We start from the raw sequence: 21755 nt of genomic DNA, 5'->3' as shown, positions 1-21755 counted from the left end.
TAGGGGTTCATAGTCCACCCTTTGAAAAACCCCTTTGGAGCAGTGGTTCTCACTTTAGCTGTGTATTGGAATTATTGAAGGACTTTTAAAAAACCCCGTGCCCAGGCTGTACTGTAGGTCAACAGAATCTCTGAGGTGGAACCCAGGCATCAGTATTGTTTCTAACTCCCCAGGTAGTTCTAGTGTGTGGACAAGACTGAGACTGCTCTAGAGCAAGTATTGGCCAACCTGCCTGAGCACAAGAATCACCCGGGGCACTTACTGTGAAATAGAGATTCCTGGGTCCTACTCCATCCTTCTGAATCAGGATCCAGGGTCATGACCTAGAAATCTTTATCAGGCAAACTTCAGGGAACACTGGGAAATCAACTAGGTCAGCATCCTTAGACCTCACTTGATTTTGCTCGAGCAAAGTGCATAGATTCTCCACAGGGATGAAGAATTTCAATTTTCTTTCTCTAAAGGGAGAGAAAAACACCATGATTGACACTAAGTACAAACCTTCTTTCTGTCCTCTTCTTCCAGATACCTAACCTGTTTGTATCCATGGCCTCAGATAAATGCTCTGTGTTTGACTTCCACTTGCTTGGATATTTTCAGTCAAGTGTTTATTGAGCACCATCTGTGCCAGGCACTATTCTATTATTTGTCCCAGCAGGATACAGTGGTGGATGTGACAGGCATTATCTCCCTTCATCAAGCTTATATTCTATAGTCAACCAAAGAAAAATCCTCTCACAAAGAAAGTATGACAGCAAAACAGATGAAGGCTTGTTTGGAGTAGAGGTGGAAACAAATAGGGGAATCTTTATAAAGGGGCATATTAAAAGAGGAGAGAGAGGGGAATTGTGGCCAGGCACAGTGGCTCACACCTGTAATCCCAGCACTTTGAGAGGCCGAAGTGGGTGGATCACTTGAGGTCAGGAGTTCGAAACCAGCCTGGCCAACATGGCAAAACCCCATCTCTACTAAAAATACAAAAATTAGCTGTGCGTGGTGGTGCGCATCTATAATCCCAGCTACTTGGGAGTCTGAGACACGAGAATCACTTGAACCCAGGGGACAGAGGTTGCAGTGAGCCGAGATTGCTCCACTGCACCCTGGCCTGAGCAACAGAATGATACTCTGACTCAAAAAAAAAAAAGAAGAAGAAGAATTGAAGCTGTGGGGCCTAATATTTATCCTGGAAGAAATGGGAAGTTCTCAGCAAGCAGACGACTGAATGAGAACTGGTTTTCACAAGGAGAATGAATTTAAAAAGAGAAAGATGATTAGATCAGGGAAACCATTCAAAAAAAAAAAATAATAACATAGCAAAAGCCTGCCCCTGCCTCCATTATGCCTCAGTGCGCTTCTTTTACAAAGCCATCAGACAGATGGATATGAGTGAAACTTGAGAGAGTGTTACCAAGTGGGTTTTTTTTTAAGCCAGAGCTATATGCTAGGCTGGGCCCTAGAGATACAACATGATTCAGACATATGGTTCATGCCCTGAGAAGCTTCCTGATAAGACTTGGAGTCCCAAATTCTGAGTAGCTACATACTACTCCCTGCTCTGGACAAGCCACTTAAATTCTCTGAAACTCAAGTTGCTTATTTGTAATTACTGATCTCATATGATTAGCTGAAAATTAAACAAGATAGTATGTTTAAAAGCATAACATAAACTCCTGTGCAAGTGAAGGCTTATAAGGAAGCTCACAGTCTGAGGGGGTAAACATACGATTACACAGCATCGTATTGTTAAGTGCTTCCTTATAGAACAAAGCCATATAGCAATCTTATTGAACTCATGAATCTGCAAAGGCTTCCTGAAGGAGATCCAATAGAACATGCCTTGAAGCCTTGAAGGCTGGGCAGGTCTATAAAAAACAAGAAGACTGCTCTGAGACAGAAAGCATGCTCAGGCCAAAGGATTAGGATCAACTAAACATGCTTCCCAGTGCCTATTCCTATTTACAGGTAGTAATGTTCCATTTTCATATATCTACCCATTCCTTTGAGGCCTGAAAATCATCAATGTATAATATTAAACAGCCAGCACCTCCTGTAGAATGAGCCCTGTGTTAGGTGCTGTGAGGGAGATGTGACCCCTATTCCCCAGGAATCAAATTTGCCTTCAGTTCCTAATTTTCTTCCTCTCAAATTATCTTGCAAACATGTATCATTTACTAGGTCTGTTTATTAATTTATTCACTCCTATTTCATCCCAAAAATAATTTGAGATGACTAGTAGCTTCTATTTATTAAGTGGTTGTATATTCACCACACAATGTATGCCCATTTCTTTCGTGTATTCTCTACTGTAACCTTATGAAGTGGATGGTGTTGATTACACTGTACAGATCAACAGGCTCAGAGAGGATAGTCTGCTTGTGATCACAAAGTTAACAAGTGACAACGGAGATTTGAACCCAGGATTGACTGGCTCCAAAGCCTATGCTCTTTCCAACATACCCTGCTGCTTCTATTTTCTCTGTAAATCTTCCCTGCCTTATCATGTGGGTGATAGATATTTCCTTGCTTTTATTTTCCAAGTAAAATCGGTAGTTTTAATAACTGTCATCAAATAGGTAAATAAGTGGATTCTCATTTTGATTTTTAATATAGGTAGTTACTGAAGTAACTGGAAGCGTGAACATGCCCACCAGAACTCCCAGCTCCTAAGGATTCCTGAGCATGAGCAGATAGTCTCTGAAAGCATTTCCACAGATGTATCCACAACTATAGATTAGATTCTGGTCCTCTGATACTAGAATAAAGTACTAAAAATTGTACTGCCTTGAATATAGTCTCACTGAATCTTGGGTGGACTAATTTTCTTTATGGCTTGTTCAAAGTCTGATTGCCAGAGTGCTTCTGAAGCTAGAGGCTAGTGTGGGAAATTTGAGGGGTCTGTGGCCCTACCTTGTAATGAGAGTGATATGTGTTGCTGTTCAGATCTGCAGACTATCACCAGGGATTCCCAAGCGGCTTTGAGTTCTCACCGAGCCAGGAGTAGAAACAACAAGGCCACCACCCTCCCAGATGCTCGGGACACAGAGGCACTGCAAGAACAATGCACAATGCCAGATGAGCCATTGGCAAAAGCTCCAGATAAGGGCACAGATTCCCCACCACCCCCTCCTCTTGAAGAGACTTCAAATGGAGGAAGAATGCTCCATGAGTCCCTGAGGCATACAGTACCCATTACAAGGATGCAGAGCAGTGAGGACACTGAGGCAGGCCCAGCCTACAGTGATGAAGACTATGAAGAAGACATCATTGAGCCCAGGACCTTAAATGAGATCACCACGGTGACAGACAAAACTAGCCCTTGGTCTAGTTTCATATCAGACACAAGTGACGTCATCAGCCCTCAGCCTGATGAGGTACAGAGGGAAGGCCCCTCTTGTCCTTCTCCAGGGCCTTTCTACAGAGAAGAGCTTACGGTCAAAAGTAGCTTTCTTTCCAGCCCAGAAAGGGCTGTCAACTCCCACCTGCCTAGGGAGGGTTCTCCTAGCCAAAGTCTTGTTGCTTGTGAGGGTGAGGCCTCTAAGGCCAAGATTAGTGGCAAATCTGCCTCAGCCAACCCTCAGCCCATCCCATGCCCGACACTCTCAGGAGCCCAACAGAGCAGGACATTTGTTGGATGGAGTTCACCACAGGCAGATCAGAACAAGGAGCCCAAGTCAGAGGCCCCTGCCGAGAATGAAGCTGCTACCAGTGAGCTCAGTGACTCTGCTGATAGCTTCAAGAAGTTGCCACTAAACCTAGCCTCCCAGAGCAGAAGGGAAAAACATAAGGGACCACCCATCGACTCCTCTGACATCAGGCAGAGGCAAGTGACAACTGGATCAGAGACATCCACAAAGCATAGCCTCCTACTGTATCCTTTGGCATTTCCCACAAGTGGTTTGGATGCTGGTGCTAAGGCTAGCCTAGTGTGAGTGTGAGCAAGTGGCCACCCTCATGGAATGCACTGGGGGGCATGGGAAGACCATTCCTTCAGAAGACCCCACCTGCATGACAGGTGCTACAGTTTTACCATTAACACCAGCCCTCAGAAACATAATGCCTTGAACTGGGTTTAGGCATTGGTAGCACATTAGCCTAGCTTACCCTGATTTATCCAATTCATCTGTTGGGTATTTTACCACCTGAAGGCAAGGCTCAGCATCTAAGGAATGAGACTATTTATCTCAATTGAAAGAGAAGCAGAGGGACTAGAGAAAGAGGGAAGTAGATCACTGCCATTGAGCACTTTATGCACATTTTTCATTTAGTCATCACAAGTCTTTTAGGTAGGTATCATCTCTATTTTGCATATATAAGGAAACTGATGCTCAGTTATCGTGACTTGCCTACTTTTTCTTTTTTAAGAGACAGTTTGTTCTGTCACCCAAGCTGGAGTGCAGTGGGATTATCACACCTCACTGCAGCCTCAGATTCCTGTGGTCCGGTGATCCTCCCACCTCAGCCTTGCAAGTAGCTAGAACTACTAGGTATGCCCATCACACCCAGCTAATTTTTTTTAAGAGTTGGGGTCTTGCTGTGTTACCCAGGCTGGTCTCAAACTCCTGGCCTCAAGCAATCCTCCTGCCTCAGCCTCTCAAAATGCTGCAAGTAGAGCATTTGAGCCACCATGCCTTGCCAGATTAAATTTTTTTTAAAAACCAAGTGATGGAGCTAAACAGGCACCATGGAAATGGACTTTCCCAAGGCCCCAGTAAGGTACTGTTGATGGGAACAGGGGGCACCTGACATTCCCTACTCCCTCCTTTTAAACACAGACTGGCATGTTATGGGGAAAGGAAACCACTTAGGACCATCTACAGCCTTCACACCTGTGGCCTAACCAACTGATTAGATCAGCTCACCTGCTATCCCAACAAGCAGGGAATATTGTGTGGCTGGCAGGTGAAGCAGGCTGCTTTACTAGACTAGAAATCTTCCTCTACTAGAAGTTAGGGAGCCTGACTTTGACCCTTCTAGACCCACAAAATGATTTTTGTGATTATAGACATATAGTTTAATCTTTATGAGCCCGTTTCTTCACCTATAAAATGGAGGCGGAAATCCCTTACCCACCAAACTATAAACTTCCCAAGTCAGGGACCTTGTCTTTTTCTGCATCCTCAGGACCTAGCACTACCCAGAGAAGGGATTTGTCAGTATAGATTGGATTGAACTATTACAGTTTCACAACATTGTTGAGAAAACCAGATGAGTGGAAACATTTGTACATACCACACAGTATGATTCTTGATGCAGATCAGAGAAAAACCTAGGGGTGGGGGAGTGGGCTCAGGAAGGGATTAAAGCATGCAATGGCTGGAGTCTGAGCATTGAAAATAGACCTCCTCATGTGCAGTTCTCCCTGACCTTGCCTATCCTGGATCCTGGACCCTGATGTTGCTGCCTTTGCAGTCAGTATTAATTGTGCTCAGAATATGGCCGATGGAGGAGCTGCCATATGTGTCCAGACCCTAAGCGCTGCTTTAACTTAGGCCTTCCTGACTATTCTTTCAAAAATAAATCATGCCAGGCCCTGTGCTGGGTGCCAAGGACAGATTTGAATGAGACCTTACCTCGAGAAGTTCCCATTATGAGATAGGAGATGGTCAAATAGATAGATACTGACAGTTTATTGTGCCAAGTACTGTGATGAGACGTGGACAGAACGCAAGGGAGCGTGAGGAAGGAGCTGCCCTAACTCTACTTGGAGCCATCCCAGTAAGAGAGACAGGAGAGCCAGGCCTTAAAGATGAATAGGCATTGTGCAACAGAGACAAGGAAAAGTTCTAGTCAGGACAAACTGTATGTGCAGAGGCCTCACTGGGTGAAGGAGGCTGCCTGTGGGCGGTAGTTCACTGTGGCTAGAGTCCAGGGATGAGGGGATGGTGCAAGGTGAGGCAGGGCCTGGATCTTAAAGGACTTCTATGCCTGGCTGAGGTACTTGGACTCTATTCTAAAGCAAAGAAACTTCACTTTCCTCATCTGGAAAATGGAGGTGATAGTAGTACTTACTGGGTTGTTGTGAAAATGAAAATAATCATGTAAAATGCCTAGCACGATACCTGGTACATGGATAGTGTCCACTGTTAAGCAAGAGTGTGGTATGGTCAGATGTACATATGAGAAAAGAAGTCACCCAATGCCTTGCAGAGAGCAGGTTAAGAAAGGGAATACTAGAAGCGAGGAGGCTAGGTAGGACACTTGCAATAATAAAAGAGATGAAGAAAGTCTGACCTGAAGTATAGACTGCTTTATGATGAAAAGGAGGGGAACAGATCTGAGAGGATTAGATAGAGGGGCAGGGGATGAGACAAAGGAAATAATAATTAGAGGTTTCTGTCACAAGTTACCAGGCAGGTGATACCATTTACTGGATAGGAAACAGCACATAGACGGGTTTGGGAGATGATGCAGGTTGCCCTTTGCGGCATGTGCCTGTAGGACATCCAGGAGGAGATGCAGGCCTGGAGTTGAGGGCTGAGCTCAGCCATAAAGGGAGGCATCTCTGGGAATCGATGAGGGCAGCAAGAATAGCCTGGGAAGGGGGAACCAAACACACAGAGGCAGACTCTGAGCATCTTCAGTGTGCAAAGGAGAAGCAGGACAGGGCATGCCCACAAAGGAGGTGAGGAGAGCTGGTCGGGAGGTGGGAGAAGCAGCAGAGAGAGGTGCCATGGGAGCCGATGCTGCAGAGTTTCAGGACGTGGTGGTCAACACTGATGCTGCACGTAGGTCCAGGAGAATGTGGCTGACATGTATCACTGGTTTTAGTGTTAAGGAGGACCTTGCATTGGTGAGAATGGAAGCCAAACTTCATTAGTCAAAGGAGCTAAATGGTGAGGACAGTGAGAACAGGCAACTTTTTCACATAAACTGAGGAGATAAGAATAGCTGACATTTATTAAGTGCTCACTATGCTAGGCACCATTCTAAACACTTGACATTTATAAATTCATTTAACCCTCAAAACAATAAGTACTAATACATTTAAAAATGGAGAAATTGAGGCACAAAAAATGAACTTTCCTGAAGTTATCCATCTAGTAAGTGACAGACTGCTGGGTGGCAACTAGAAGACAATGCAAGGTCAGGGGTTTGTTTGGTTTTTTCCCCCTAAATGGGAAACTTGAACATTTTTATGACTGAGGAACAGGAACTTAAAAGTTCATGAGGCCAGACATAGTGGTTCATGCCTGTAATCCCAGCACTTTGGGAGGCCAAGGTGGGAGGATCACTTGAGGTCAGGAGTTCAAGACCAGCCTGGGTAACATGGTGAAATTCCATCTCTACTAAAAATACAGAAATTAGCCAGGCGTGGTAGCATGTACCTATAATCCCAGCTACTCTGGAGGCTGAAGTAGAAGAATTACCTGAGCCCAGAAGGTCAAGGCTGCAGTGAGCCATGATCACACCACTGCACTCCAGCCTGAATGATGGAAGTGAGACCCTGTTTCAAAAAAACGTGTAATAAAATAAAGTTGGTGGGAGAAAGTGGCTGTTGGGACAGGACCCTAAAGCACACATGAGGCAGTGGGCTGGGAAGGAGACTTCCATGCTTCAGAGCCAGCCCTGCCACCTCACAGCAAAGTTCCTTCTTTCCCACAGCATCGGCTGGCTGGCAGGCAGGCCCCAGCAGTTTCAGCAACAGCAAATAGACCCTACCTCACCTGGGCCTCTGCAGAAGGCCTCGGGTCAAAAGGTCTTTCCCTTTGGGATCTCCATTCCTCCCCACCTCTCTACGGAAAAATCAGGGACTTGAACCAAAGCAAGAAATCAATGCATTTCATTCATTCTCAAGGTATTTATTGAGTACTTACTGTCTCCCAGGTACTATGCTAGGTGACAGGAATATGGTTATGAAAAAGATCATCTCTGCCTTCTTGGAGTGTAGAGTCTAGTGTAGAAGAACGATGATAAAATAGAAAAGGTGGTAAGCAAATTGGAGTGAGAACCACACTTAGCTTATTAAACAGAAACAAAAAATTGGAACATCAAAATAGTTCCCTCTTTACCCCCTTCAGAGTTCAACTAAACTGAATCAGTTATTTGATTCAAAAAATAATGAGAATATGTGGAACACCACATGCTCAACACAGCACTGAGTACCTCAAGAAGATATGGTGGAGAAGTGCAAGATACGATACAGTACCTGCCTTCTAGGGCTCGCATCCAGATCGGACCAGCTGTACTGGTCCCTGACGTGAGGACATGTCCTGTCATGGACAGCCCCTGATGCAGAGCTCACATTTCTGGATGTGAGCAGAGAACACAGGCAAACAGGCCCTCCTTTGGTGCAGGGCACCTAAATGCAGCCTAAGGCACTGCCTCCTGGAGCCACATGCCCATCGCCACATTGTCTGACTGACTGCTAATAGGTCTTTTTCTAACCAGCAGGCCCTTAGGCAAGAATCAGTCAATGCCTACTACCTGCCAACCTCCTGAGGGGCTTTCAGGAAGTAGAGGTAACAGAAGGAAACTGTCTCTGCCATTGAGAAATTTAGGGAAGATTGAAGAAAATAATTGTATCAGACTGAAAAATTAAGCATTCTCATGTGTTGCAAACTGCTCTAGGTTGTGAGGAAGTGGGCTAAGATTAAGAGAAGGCTTCCTAGAGGAGGCAGGTTTGAACCGATCCATAAAGAACTTGTATGTGTTAGGAGTGGGCAAGCCTTCCAGTCAGAGGGAGCTAGCTGAGCAAAGAATTTATGGACAAGATTAATTGAGGGAAAAACATGAGTGGGGGCAGAGTGAATGGTCAGTGGAGATACTGGCCTCCACTGCAAGGGGGGTGGACTTCTAGGTATTTTTGTCCCTTAACTGCCATCGTAGCCCAGAGCCCATTGTGGTGCCCAACTTCTTTTTGCCTCCCCAGCAGTTGGAGGCTTCCCTGCGGATGCTGTCACTCTCAGCAACTTTGCCACCAGCAGCCACAACAGATCAGGTAAGAGAATGGCCAACTGACCTTTCTCCTATAGAGTCATCATCTCTTCCACAGAACAGTGCACAGAAGGCAGAGCTGCCCCAGGCCATCTTCCTGGAAAGGCTGCAGCAGGGGTCACTCCTCAAGCTTGTACTGAGCATATTCTGTGGGCCCAGCAGTAGTCAGGGAGCTCAGGAAAAGTGAGGAAGAGCAAATGTGTAAGAGCAGGGCATTGTTGGCCAACACTGACATGCGCAAGAAAAAAGCAGTGCAGAAGCATGAAAGCAAGAGGCAGCTAAGAAATGTGTATTGAGTGCTGTGGGAGTCCCCACCAAGCAAGTAGATGGGAGCACAGACGTAACCTTACGGGAGTGCAACAGTAAGATCTGAATGAGCAGAATATCAGTCATACAACTATTTGCCATTTACAAAACACCTCATAACTATTCATTCAGCTGAGTTAGGTGGTTGGAACTCTGGTACAAATCCCACATCTCCTCTTTTTTGCCTTGGCACAGCACCTGACCTTTCTTGCAAGTGGCAAGAAAATAAACAATAATAATAACTACTTTTGAGTACCTCCTCTGTATCAGGTGTCATGCTGGGTACTGAGCATATAATAGTAAATAAGACAGACAAATTCCCTGTCTTCATGGAGTACAAACAGTAAGCAAAAACTAAAATATTTATAGACATGAGATGGGTACCAGGGTCTCTCTGAGGAGGCTGTGTTAAAGATGGTAGTTATGGTGGTGCTTAGCATGTACCAGGCACTGTTCCAAGTACTTTGTATTAGTGAATCAAATTCAGCAACTTGATGAGGAATATACTATCATTACTTCTATTTAAAATGAGGAAACTAGGCCAGGCATGGTGGCTTATGCCTGTAATGCCAGCAGTTAGGGAGGGTGAAGTGGCGGGATCGCTTGAGCTAGGAAATTCAAGACCAGCCTGGTCAACAAGGCAAAACCTCATCTCTGCTAAAAATTACAAAAATTAGGTAGGCGTGGTGGCACATGCCTATAATCCCAGCTACTTGGGAGGCTGAGTCACAAATATCACTTGAGCCCAGGAGGTGGAGGTTGCAGTGAGCCATGATGGCACCACTGCACTCCAGCCTGGGTGACACAGTGAGACTGTATAAAAAATAAAATGAGGAAACTGAGGCTCAGAGCTTCACATACTGACCCATAAGCTATGACTATTTCTGTGTATATATAAAGAAACTGAGATGCATAAAGGCTGAGTCACTTACCCAGGGTTACCCAACCAGTAAGTGAATCTAAATTTTTTTTTTTTTTTTTTTTTTGAGACTCTCGCTCTCTCGCCAGGCTGGAATGCAGTGGTGCGATCTCAGCTCACTGCAACCTCTGCCTGCTGGGTTCAAGTGACTCTCCTGCCTCAGCCTCCCAAGTAGCTGGGAGTACAGGCATGCACCACCACACCCAGCTACTTTTTGTATTTTTAGTAGAGACGGGGTTTCACCATGTTGGCCAGGATGATCTCAATCTCTTGACTTCGTGATCTGCCTGCCTCGGCCTCCCAAAATGCTGGGATTACAGGCGTGAGCCACCGCGCCCGGCCTGAATCTAAACTTCTGACTCACAACTCTGTGCTCTTCTCTTACACCACCTGAAAATCATGACATTTGACTTATGGTACATTTTTCTAGCCAGTTAGATTTTATTTAGCAGTTAACATGTATACATTTTATATGCTTTCCCAGAGGCCACATTAATGAAAAATGGGGTCAGTCCAGAAGTATCCTGATGTATGTCTTTGGCCTATTAAATACTAGATACAAAGTATGGGAGAGGGAGAAATAAGAATTTCCACTTCAATTAAAGAGCAAGTCTACTTTTGAGAAGATAATACTTTTCAGCCTTTTTTCTTTGTTGCCCTTAACAACATTCCATTGTTTGCTGCTCTCAGAGTCACTTCTGTCCTTAGGACCTCATTCTGGGTCCTGGTTCAGATGACCAGTCATCATGGTTTTCCCAGAACTGTCGCAGTTTTACCACTGGAACCCAGAATCCAGTAAACACGGGGAGGTTAGTCATCCTGGCTAGTGATGGGCCTCTCACTACTTGCTGGGTTATTTCAGCACATTTTCTAAGAATCTTACGCTCCTGGCTGGCTGCCAGCCAGCACTGGATGACTTAAGAAATAAGATCATGTGTGTATTTAGGACACTAGCAAGTAGAGACACCAAAATTTAAGAGGAAAACATTTTTAAGAATTACATTTTTAAAAAAGATTGAAATTGTTACCTTGGGATAAATCACAACATCAACTGATTTCTTTATACTTATTTTAGATTTAATTTTGAAATATTATTTGAGCAGGAGCACCATCATCTTGTGACCTTTATTAAAAAGGCCTCACTTTGAAGAACTTGAGACAAAAATAGTCTTTTCTGTTCACCCACATACTTACTATTGCTGTTGTTCTGCATGTCTTCTTCACATCCTGATTTCTGGCTGGGACCATTTCCCTTCAGCCTGAGAAACTTCCTTTGGAATTTCACGTAGTGTGGACCTACTGGTAACTGATTATCCAGCTTCAATTGTCTGAAAATATCTTTATTTTGCCTTCATTTTTGAAAGATTTTTTTTCTACTGGATATAGAATTCTAACTTGAATTTTTGTTGTTTTAGCATTTTAGAGATACCTTTCCACTGTCTTCTGTCCTCCATTGTTTCTTATAAGAAGTATTGTTCTGATTGTTCTTGCACTGAATGGCCTTTATTCATTTCTTGTTTTTAAGATTTTCTCTTTATCTCTGGTTTTCAGCAGTTTGATTACAGTGTTCATAGTTGTGGAGGCAGGGGATGGGATAGAAGCAGGGGAATGGGATAGGGGAGGAGGAACATAAAGATCTATTCAACAGTATTAGTGATGTTTCGGTTCTTAGTTTGGGTTGTGGGTTTACAGATGTTCATTTTCTTGTGCTTCGTGATTTACTGTTGTTACATAGATTCATTGGTATGTTATACAAAGAAATCACATAATCATATGTCATTAAAATTATACAGTGATTGAATGATGATAAGATGGAGACTCTAACTCCTTCCGCAAATTAGGCTGTGAATATGGAGCAGAGAAATAGGGCAGTGGCTGGAGTGGCACACCAAGGGAGTGGCAACCACGGGAGGTTGTTTTTGTTTTTCAATATGGGAAGGCTGCAGCTTTCTATGTGCTAATGCAGCAATCCCATACAGAAAGGGAGAAGGGAAGACACAGAAGCGGGAGAGAAAAAGGAGAGGGGGAACAGAAAGGGCATGAGATTTAGAGCACATGTGGAGGTATTGGCCTTTTGAGAGGAAAAAGAAAACTCACCTACTGTCATGAAGGAAGGCAGAGAAGATGGGTGCTAAAGCAGACAGGATTAGAGACTGGTGGTAGGGTTTCAAGTTGATGGAAGCTCCTGTTTTCTCGGTGCTGCTTCAGGCACAGTCAGCAGCTCTAAGTGAGAGAGAGGGAGACAAGGGCAGGAGCCCTGTCCTGTATCCGCATTTGAGAATTCCGTCTCTTCTGCCTCCTCCTAAGGCCAGCCTTGGCCCTCACAACTGAAGAGGAGCACTTTGAGAGGCTGCAGGGCTCTTCTCAACCACTGTCCTGGGACTGCTATACTAAAGCTAACCTGCTTCCAGGTCAGGGCTGACAGCCCATCCCTGAAACAGGAGAGGGCTCGTAATTGCTGGATTGATTGCTCTGGTTTCCCCCCATGATCAAAGGCAAGACCTGATCTTTCACTCCACATTGAAATGATATACCTGAGCCAAGGAACCTCCCAGTCTCCACTGGAAGCATCTGTGAAACAGATGTCCCCTCCCTCCTCCCACAGTAGAGTGGATACAGGACCCTGTGTGACATTTGTCAGATCTTTGGACTTTTCTGAATCTGCTTCCTCATCTGTCAAATGGGGTTATCAGGCCTCACAGGGTGGTTGTACTGTAGAATACCGAGTGCCACACAGGTAGAGTATTGGGGCCAGCCTGTAATTCCCACCCCATGCTACCTCATCTTCTGGCTGTTGCCTCCACAAAAAGAAAAGGGGTGAGAACAATGGCTGGTTTAGCAGGACTGTGGCACAGTGATCCATTTGCAGTTCCAGATTCATTATAAATCAATCAAGTTCCACTGCCCTTGCTTTCTCTTCCCTCTTATGATGAAGTAACTCTTTACTGGGGACAGCTTCCTAATTTTGTTAAAAGTTATGTATGATTCTGCTTGCTTAGCTGCTGATGGACAAACTAGTTTTATCAACTTCGGTACAGGGGAGGAGAGAGGTTGATGATGAGAACGGCAGTAATTTGCTTTACATGTTGTCTTCCTCAGACTATGTCTTTTGCTCTGTAGATTTTCTCTCTTGGGAATATCTCAATCACTGATGACTTCAAATATTACTTGGAATGATGCAAATCCTTATCTTCAGTCTAGTCTTCTCTCCCATGCCGCAGACACGTACAGACTCAACTGCATCCTAGACGTCTTGTCTGATGTGTCACACACAATTCACTCTGTCCAAAACTTGAGCTTGTCATCTTCCTTTGCATACTTCCTCTGCCACCTGCATCCATCTCTCAGGAAATTCAGCCACCATCCATGTAGTTACTCCTGCCAGAAGCACAATTATCTCTCACCCCTGCTCCTTTATCTCCCATGACCCATAGCCAAAACCCACATCACCAAAGCCTGTTAATTCTGCCACCTAAGCATCTTTTGAATCACTTACTTCTCACCCTGCCCTTGTCTAGCCCAATCATCTCCCCACTATTTTTTTTCCCCCAAGACGGGAGTGCAGTGGCATGATCTCGGCTCACTGCAACCTCTGCCTCCCGAGTTCAAGCAATTCTCCTGCCTCAGCCTCCCCAGTAGCTGGGATTACAGGCGCATGCCATCACGCCCGGCTAATTTTTGTATTTTTAGTAGAGACGGGGTTTCACCATGTTGGCCAGGCTGGCTCGAACTCCTGACCTTAAGTGATCTGCCCGCTTCAGCCTCCCAAAGTGCTGTGATTACAGTAGTGAGCCACCAGCCTGGCACCCCCTGACTATTTCTAACCAGTGTCGCTTATACTTGCACTTTTCCACCACTGTTCATTCTCCACACTGGAGCCAGTGTAATCTCACACTCTAATCAGACCTTTACCCCACTTTACCACTGGCAGGGGGAACACTGTTTAAGCCTGTCAAAACCCCAAAAAAACTTCCATGTTCCTAAGTCAGTTATCAAATCTCAGTGCTCAATTTATTTGACCTCTCAGCAGCATGTGACACAGTTGATCTCTCTCCTTTGAACACTTTTTTCACTTATTTCTAAGGCATCACTTCTTCTTGGTTCTCCTCCCTCACTGGCTGCTCCTGCTCTGCCTTCTTTGCTGGGTCTCCCTCATTTCCCCTACTTCTTCTGTATGCTGAAGACTCCCGATGGTTAGCTTGGCCCAGACCTAGCTCTACAACTGTAACTCGACAACTGCCTACCCAGCATCACCACTTGAATATCTAATAGATGTCTCAAATTTAACATGTCCAAAACTGAGCTCCAGATTTTATTCCCAAATCCATTTCCCCCTCCGTCTTCTCAATTTTGATTAAAGGGTACAACTGAACTCTGAGGTGGGGGTTGTTTTTTATTTGTTTGTTTGTTTTTTGAGATAGGGTCTCGCTCTGTTGCCCAGACTGTAGTGCAGTGGCATGATCTCAACTCACTGCAACCTCAAACTTCTGGGCTCAAGTGATCTCCTGCCTCAGCCTCCTGAGTAGCTGGGACTGTAGTTTAGTTGTTCAGGCCAAAACTCTTGGAATCCTCCCTGATGCCAGTTTTCGATTAAACAGGAAATTCTGGCAGCTGTATCCTTAAAATATACAGAAATGTGCTTCTCACCACCCTGGTCTCAGCCATCATTATTTCTGACCTGGATTATTGCAGTAGCCTCCTAACTTGCCTTTCTGCTTCTTCCCTTTCTCCTTGCAACCGATTCCCCATACAGCATCCTATTGACTTTTTAAGATGTTAAATCAGTCATCAACTCAATCATGTGACTTCTCTGCTCAGAACCTTCCAATAACTTCCCATAAATGAATAGGAGAACTAGAGCTGGGCCTGAGGACAGGCAGGCCAGAAAGTAGGAAGATAGTTTTGACCTCAAACTTGAAATTTGCATCTTTTAACAAATGTGCAAAGCCATAGCCCTGAGCTAGGTGCAGAAGACAGGACTTCCCTCAGGGAACTCTCAGTTCCCTGGGGAGCCAGCCTTATATCTAAGTTCCTCCAACTCCTACCAACTGCCTGTCATGCTGAAAGAGCTAGGACCCTCATGCGTGGATCCTGCCTTCAGGGAGCTCGCAGTTCTTAGGAAGGCACTGGCCTCCAAACCACTCATTTCCTCAAATAGCATTTGGCTGTATTAGCACTGAAGTAAAGCAAAGGGAATGAGTATAGGAAAAGAAAGACAGAGCCATGTGGGGTGGCTTAAGTTGAATTGAACAAAGATGAAGAAAGGCTTTTCAGGCTGTGGATTTGAAAAGAAAAAACCTCAGAATCAACAGAATTTGGACAGCAGAAGGTACAAGCACTGTGTACTAGAGACGTGGTCAGAAATGGGAAGAGATGGGCCTGTACTGAAACAAGATAGGAATTAAAAGCAAAGGACAAGCAGCAGCCTGTCATCTGAGCCTTGGCCTCCCTGCCCTGCACACATGGCACTTCTTTACCATGAGGTGAGCCCCGTCTTGCTCTGTGTCTTCCTGCGTTAAGCCCGTGTTCTGCCCACATCATGAATGGGCCCCTGGATTAACCACAGGCATCGGGCCAAACACTGTTATTCATGAGGAGTGAGTGTAGGAGGCAGGAAGTATGAGACAAGGCCAGGCATGAGGGTACCCTTAAAACCTTGAGTTTTCCACCCCTCCCACCCCATGTTCTCACTTGTACTCAGCTGGACCACAGCACTTCAGACATCACTAAGGATCGAGGTGCCAGCAAGCCTGATTTTTTTTGTCCTGTCTCTGCTTTTGACTTTCTGAGGTCCTCAGCAACATGTCTAAACCAAGGGATAGAATTTTTCTATCCTGGCACCTCTAAACCCAGCTACTTGGGAGGCTGAGGCATGAGAATCACTTGAACCTCGGAGGCAGAGGTTGCAGTGAGTCGAGATAGTGCCACTGCACTCCAGCCTGGGCAACAGAGTGAAATTGTGTCTTAAAAAAAAACAACAACAACAACAAAAAAAAACTATCCCTTAGTTTCCCTTCCACAAACCAGAAGCAGCTGAAAGATGAATGGTCCTGGTAGAGAACCCCAGTTCTCCACAAAGTCACCAGATGAGATCAGTAAGGGACCTGAGGGAACTTCCTGATGCTGGGTTTCTTCTCAGCCTGTGGTCCAGGCCTGATGGCTGAGCTGCCCCTCTTGGGGCAAGAGGTCCTGACCTATTGCCTCATTTCTTTAAACCACCAAGTCCCTAGCTTTCTGCAGCACCTAAGAGGAGACCTAAAGGTCAAAGTATCTCTGATAAAGGCCATACAGAGCTTTTAGAAAATAAGCAGCTTGGCCAAGGGTGTAGAGGTCAGAAGAAACAGCCAAAATTGGCTGTCCCAGACTGCAAGTTGGCAGGCACTTTTTAGGAAGAGGCTCATAGGTCTGCTGGGCAGGTGCTAGTTTCAGGTTGCCTAAGCCACTCTGAGGCCAGAGTCTAGGGGGAGCCAGGAGCTCTTCTTGTAAGAGTATAATTTTTAGCCCTTCCCTCAAAACCTGGACTTTTGAGCCCTGTCTCTGGCAGAGCTTGGGTTCAGAAGATTGAGGATCATCTTTTGAACCAGGCCCTGTTTTAAAAAACAAACCAAAAAAAAAGGTTGAGGAGTCTTGCCCTAGTCAGGCCCCTTCCTGGCATAGACTGAGGCCCGGGGTGAGGGAGTGACGTAGGCCCTTTAGAATGGGCCTGTCTGGAAAGGCTTCTTGGAATAAGGAGAGGGTGGCATCAGGTGGGGTGTGGCACAGAGGGAGCATATCGGTAGTGAGAACCACATGACCAGACCTCTAATTTAGGCATGGAGGGTGAGCTCAGAGCATGAGACCGGCCATGCAGCAGCCAGGCTGAGCAAGTCAGATTTAGGATTTGCCTCTCAGGGCTGGACCTCTAGTCTAAGTACCTTGTCCTCACTTCCCCTCTGCTCCTACTCGTGGCTGCTGAGTTTGCTGCTCTCTGGAGTGTCAAGGAAGTTGTAGTCCAGGCCAGACTCTGAGGGCCACCCCAGGGGAAGGCAGCCAGCCAAAGGGGTGAAAGTTGAGCAAGGCAGGCAACTATATTGAGCCCTCACTCGGCCTCTGATGCAGCAGTCCATTGGCAGGTCCACCTAGCCAGCCAGACCCAGCCGCTGTTTACTTTCAGTTTTCAGCTCCTGAGTCAATGTTTGTGTCACTTAAAGGGGCTACTGTGGAAAAGAACAGAACTTTAGCACTCATCCCAGACCAGAGGCTCACTGTTACCAGAGAAGGGGGGAAGACAGTGGAATGGGGAGAGCTTGCCTGGCCTAGCACTGCTTACCCCAGTACAGGAGGTGCTGTACCCCAGCTCTACTCAGGACTTTTGGGGCCTGACCCTTTGCCTGAGATGGGGTCTGAGAACAGCAAGGCTTCATTTTGCTGTTGGGTCTGCAGCTGGTATTGGCTCTAGCACCATCTTAGCTTGGCCATATCTGAATTTTATTTGAACCCAGCATAGACCTGGATAAGACGACCAAACAGAAGTTCTTAGATCCACTTGACAGTGAAGCTAAGACCCACAGAGACCCAGAATGACAAAGTGTCTTGATCTTGAGTGAGTGGGACAGTTAGGTTGGGCCACAGACCAATGTCCTTTCCACTGCACTCCATTGCCTGTCCTCTGAGAAAGTCCCTGGGTTACTTGGAACCAGGGGTAAGTGGGGGCACCTGCACTCACCAAACCCTGGGAGCATGTGGCCTGTTCGAGGGATCCATCTGGGGGCTGGAGTGGAGAGAGCCTAGAACACAGTGGCTGGGATCAGATCATGTTCCAGGCCAAAGAAGAGGGCCAGGCCCTCCCGAGAGAGCTTTTGGAGAAGAGGCTGTGTCACAGGGAGCAGATCAGAGAAGGAGCCAAGAGCTAGGATCAGCCTGTGGTTTATAGAGTGCTTCCTCTTGCATTATCTGCTCATCCTGATCCCATTTTCAGATGCACAAACCAAGGCCCAAAGAGAAAGTGGGTTGCCCAACACCACTTGGCTAAGAAGTGGTAGAGCCAGGACTAAAACCAGCTCCTCATGCAGGGTTAGCCACTCAATTTGAAGAGCCCCAGGAACCCCCACATTTTCTTTCCAAACCACTCCTTACACCTTCCACGTGCTCCATATTCTCCCCAGCAAAGTCCAACCTTTAGCATTGAAGGCTCTTTTAAGACACATCTATTATCAGAGAGGCCTATCATGTTCATGGCCTGGGTGTCCAGGTACTCAGAAAGGAACAGGTCCCATGTATGGATGAGGGAGGATTTAATGGGGCAGCCTGAAAGCCCCTGGTCTGCTGCTGTGACACCCGGCCCGCAGGAAAGCCAGTTCTGTCCTTCATCCTAGTACAGTCATCGAATACCCCATCCCTGTTCCCTGGGAAGGCCCTTGGAGATCAGCTCGCTGAAGTCCAAGAAGAATAAGGTCAGATTCCCCCCACACATTCTGGAACTTCCCTCAGCCAGCATCAACCCCTCCTTCTAGTAATAGGTTTGTCTTGGCTGCTTTCCATACCTGCAGCTCAGTCTATCCCATACCCACCACTTTCCTAGCAAAGAAAATTGCTTCCTCACAAAAGCTGCGCCTGCAGGCGGCATACCCTCTCTCTTCATCGTCTGTTCACATTCCACCTTCATGTTTAAGTCCCTGCTCCAGGGACTTCACCCCATGGATGACACCCACTGTCTAGACTCCAAGGCACCTGCAGCCCCTCCAGCTGCGACAATCCTGCTTCCATGTGTCTTCCTCCTGCCTCCCCAGGAAGGTTGATGCCTCCCAAAAAGTACATGCTCTGCTGACAATTTTCTTGTGCCCTCAGGCCTCCAGCCAGAAGTGTGGTAGTATTTCAGAGGAATGGATAATACATTTGAGGGTATCCCTGCTCTGGCCAGTTTCGCCTCTGGCCAACCCTACCAGGATTGTGTGTTAGGGTAGCAGTCCTGATGAAGGAAGAATCTTCACTACTAATCAAGATGGTTTCTAAACCCTATTGAGGTCAACAAAAGCAAAGTGCTGCTGAATGTGAGTTCTCTGTCCTTGCACACCCTGGCCCTGCCCTGGTCCCTGGGCCTGGGCCTTGCAGATAAGGCCCCCTAGGCCACTGGGTCAGGGTGTCAGTGCTGGAAGGTTGGTGCCACACACGATTCAGCTCCAGGGCAGATATGGCCCAGCCAGTAGGTGTAAGTCTATGCTCATACTGTTCCCGCTAATGAAGACCTCACCCCACACCCAGCTTCTGTTGAAACCCTGCCCATCTTGGAGCCCACCTCCTTGTGAAGCCTCCCCAAACTTTCTTAGCTGTTACTAATTGCTGTTTTCTCAGTGCTCACAAGCTCTAAGCCTCACGTCTGTGATTGTTGGGTAGCTCATTGTCTGTCTCCTCTCTAGCTGAGCAGCCCTGTGACAAAAGGAACCACGTCCATAAGAGTTGTCCATAAGAGTTGATCAAGTAGAGTAGATCTTAGGCTCCTGAAAAGTTTGATGAGTCACCAACAGAGGTGTTTTGTTTTGAGACAGGGTCTTCCTCTGTCACCCAGGTTGGAGTGCAGTAGCACGATCACAGCTTACTGCAGCCTTGAATTCTTGGGCTCAAGCGATCCTCCCACCACAGCCTCCCGAGTAGCTGGGGCTGCAGGTGCGCCCCACTACACCCTGCTATTTTTTTCCCTTTTTTTTTTTTTTTTTTAGAGACAGAGTTTTCCTCTGTTGACCAAGCTGGTCACAAACTCCTAGACTCATGCGATCCCCCTGCCTTGGCCTCCCAAAGTGCTGGGGTTACAGGCGTGAGCTACCCAGCCCAACAGAGGTCTTTTGATGGTCATTTCATGAACTGAGGTAGTTGGCCCTTCCAGCCATGGAGAACAAGACTCATCTACGTCTCTCTAAAACGGAGAAGACATCTCCTCTAGATGATGGGGAAACAATGCCTGGTTTTAGGATCTGAGATAGAATACTCTGCTCTTAGGCCTGTTTTCCCATCTGGCTCATAAAGCAAGCATCTCCCTACTTCCCCTTCAGAGTAGCAGAGAAAGAAATGGAAGATAAGATACAACTGATGACCCAGAAAATCTACCTGCAGTACAGCTGGGGGACAGGAATGGGACTTTTGTCACCCTAAACCCCAAGTAGCTCAGGAAACAGCCATCTTAGGTCTTGGGAGTAAAGAAAGATATACACAAGCTTAAAGTGCTACAGAGAGCCTGAGAGAGTTTGACTTAACTAAAGACCTGGCAAATGGTAGGCCGACAACCACTGGTTCTAGAATGAATGAATGAGAAGCTTACTACAAGAGTCTCCTCCCCGCCCAATTTAAGCCTGTGGTTACCCTGGCCTGTGGTCATCTCTGTGATTGTTGGGTAGCTCATTGTCCACCCAATTTAAACCTGTGGTCCCACCCATACTCATCTAGCCGCTCCCAAGCTCCTGTCTTGGACCTGGCCTTGCTGGGATCCCAAGCCTCAGACCCAGTCCATGCCCTACAGGAGCACCCAGTGTGGAAGTGGGAGAGCAATAGGCAGAGGCTGGCCCACTGGCCTGAGGCATCAATCATGGAGTGCAGGTGCTTCCTGTATTTTGGAAGGAATAACTGCAAACACCAGCAAAAAGTGGGTTTCCTTCTTCCCTTTTAGCCTAGGCCTGCCTAGAAGGCAGGGAGATGTATCGTCTAGTCTCTGCTGTGCAGCCCAGCCCTAGTGCCACTTTGCTCTTGGTTATAAGGAGAGGCTGCCTGTGGACTGATAGCACTGAGAGCTTCCCAGATTGTAGACATTCCCTTGGCACTTAGAATTCTAGATTGGCAGGGACCCTCAAGGTTTCCCATCCACCCTTCTATTTCATGGGTGGGAAACTGACATCCAGGCAGTAAACCAGGGATGCCTGACTCCACTCCCCTTATCTCATTCTGGCAATTCTAATTCTTTTTTTTTTTTTTTTTTTTTTCCTTTTTGAGACGGAGTCTTGCTCTGTCGCCCAGGCTGGAGTGCAGTGGCCGGATCTCAGCTCACTGCAAGCTCCGCCTCCCGGGTTCACGCCATTCTCCTGCCTCAGCCTCCCGAGTAGCTGGGACTACAGGCACCCGCCACCACGCCCGGCTAATTTTTTTGTATTTTTTTAGTAGAGACGGGGTTTCACCCTGTTAGCCAGGATGGTCTCGATCTCCTGACCTCGTGATCCACCCATCTCGGCCTCCCAAAGTGCTGGGATTACAGGCTTGAGCCACCGCGCCCGGCCAATTCTAATTCTTTAGGCAGATCTCTCTGCCTCCCAAGGCTTAAGTCTGAGCTGAGAAAGCCAAAAACGGAGTTCTGTTTATTTCTGTGCCCCTCTCAAGTAGGTATTAAAAAGGGTTGCAGACATGAAAGAAAGAATAACTGAATGTTACTGATGCCAGAAGCAACTCTAGCTGGGCCTCAGTTTCTCATGAGCAGAACTGCAGGGCACAGGTAATCCCAGTCTCTAGGGTCTCCACCAAGCTGCTTCTCAGTGCCCAGGAAGTGGTACAGTGTGCTCTCAGTGGTCCTTCAGTTTATGACAGCCTCAGCTCATGGGACTTGATGGCAGGGAAGAGCAAGCTGCATGCCATGAAGTTA

The 21755-nt window shown here is 46.6% G+C and overlaps 1 protein-coding gene across 5 annotated transcripts in view; it reads left to right on the top strand.

The window, feature by feature from the left end:
- The window catches only part of C2CD3 (C2 domain containing 3 centriole elongation regulator), a 155335-nt gene that overhangs the window by 131943 nt on the left and 1637 nt on the right, over positions 1-21755 (top strand). For 3 of the 5 annotated variants that reach the window (XM_050756034.1, XM_050756032.1, XM_050756035.1), the window contains 2 exons: positions 2941-3868; positions 8827-8938. In XM_050756034.1, the coding sequence (XP_050611991.1) occupies positions 2941-3868; positions 8827-8938 (1040 nt within the window). Of the gene's footprint in view, positions 1-2610; positions 3869-8826; positions 8939-21755 lie in introns of those variants that run through there. The other 2 variants (XM_050756036.1, XM_050756037.1) reach the window with 1 other exon arrangement.

The sequence above is a fragment of the Macaca thibetana genome, chromosome 14 (assembly GCF_024542745.1).
Source record: "Macaca thibetana thibetana isolate TM-01 chromosome 14, ASM2454274v1, whole genome shotgun sequence".
Classification (NCBI taxonomy): Eukaryota; Metazoa; Chordata; class Mammalia; order Primates; family Cercopithecidae; genus Macaca; species Macaca thibetana.
The sequence above is the reverse complement of the archived record's forward strand: the minus strand, read 5'-3'. Positions and strand labels throughout refer to the sequence as shown.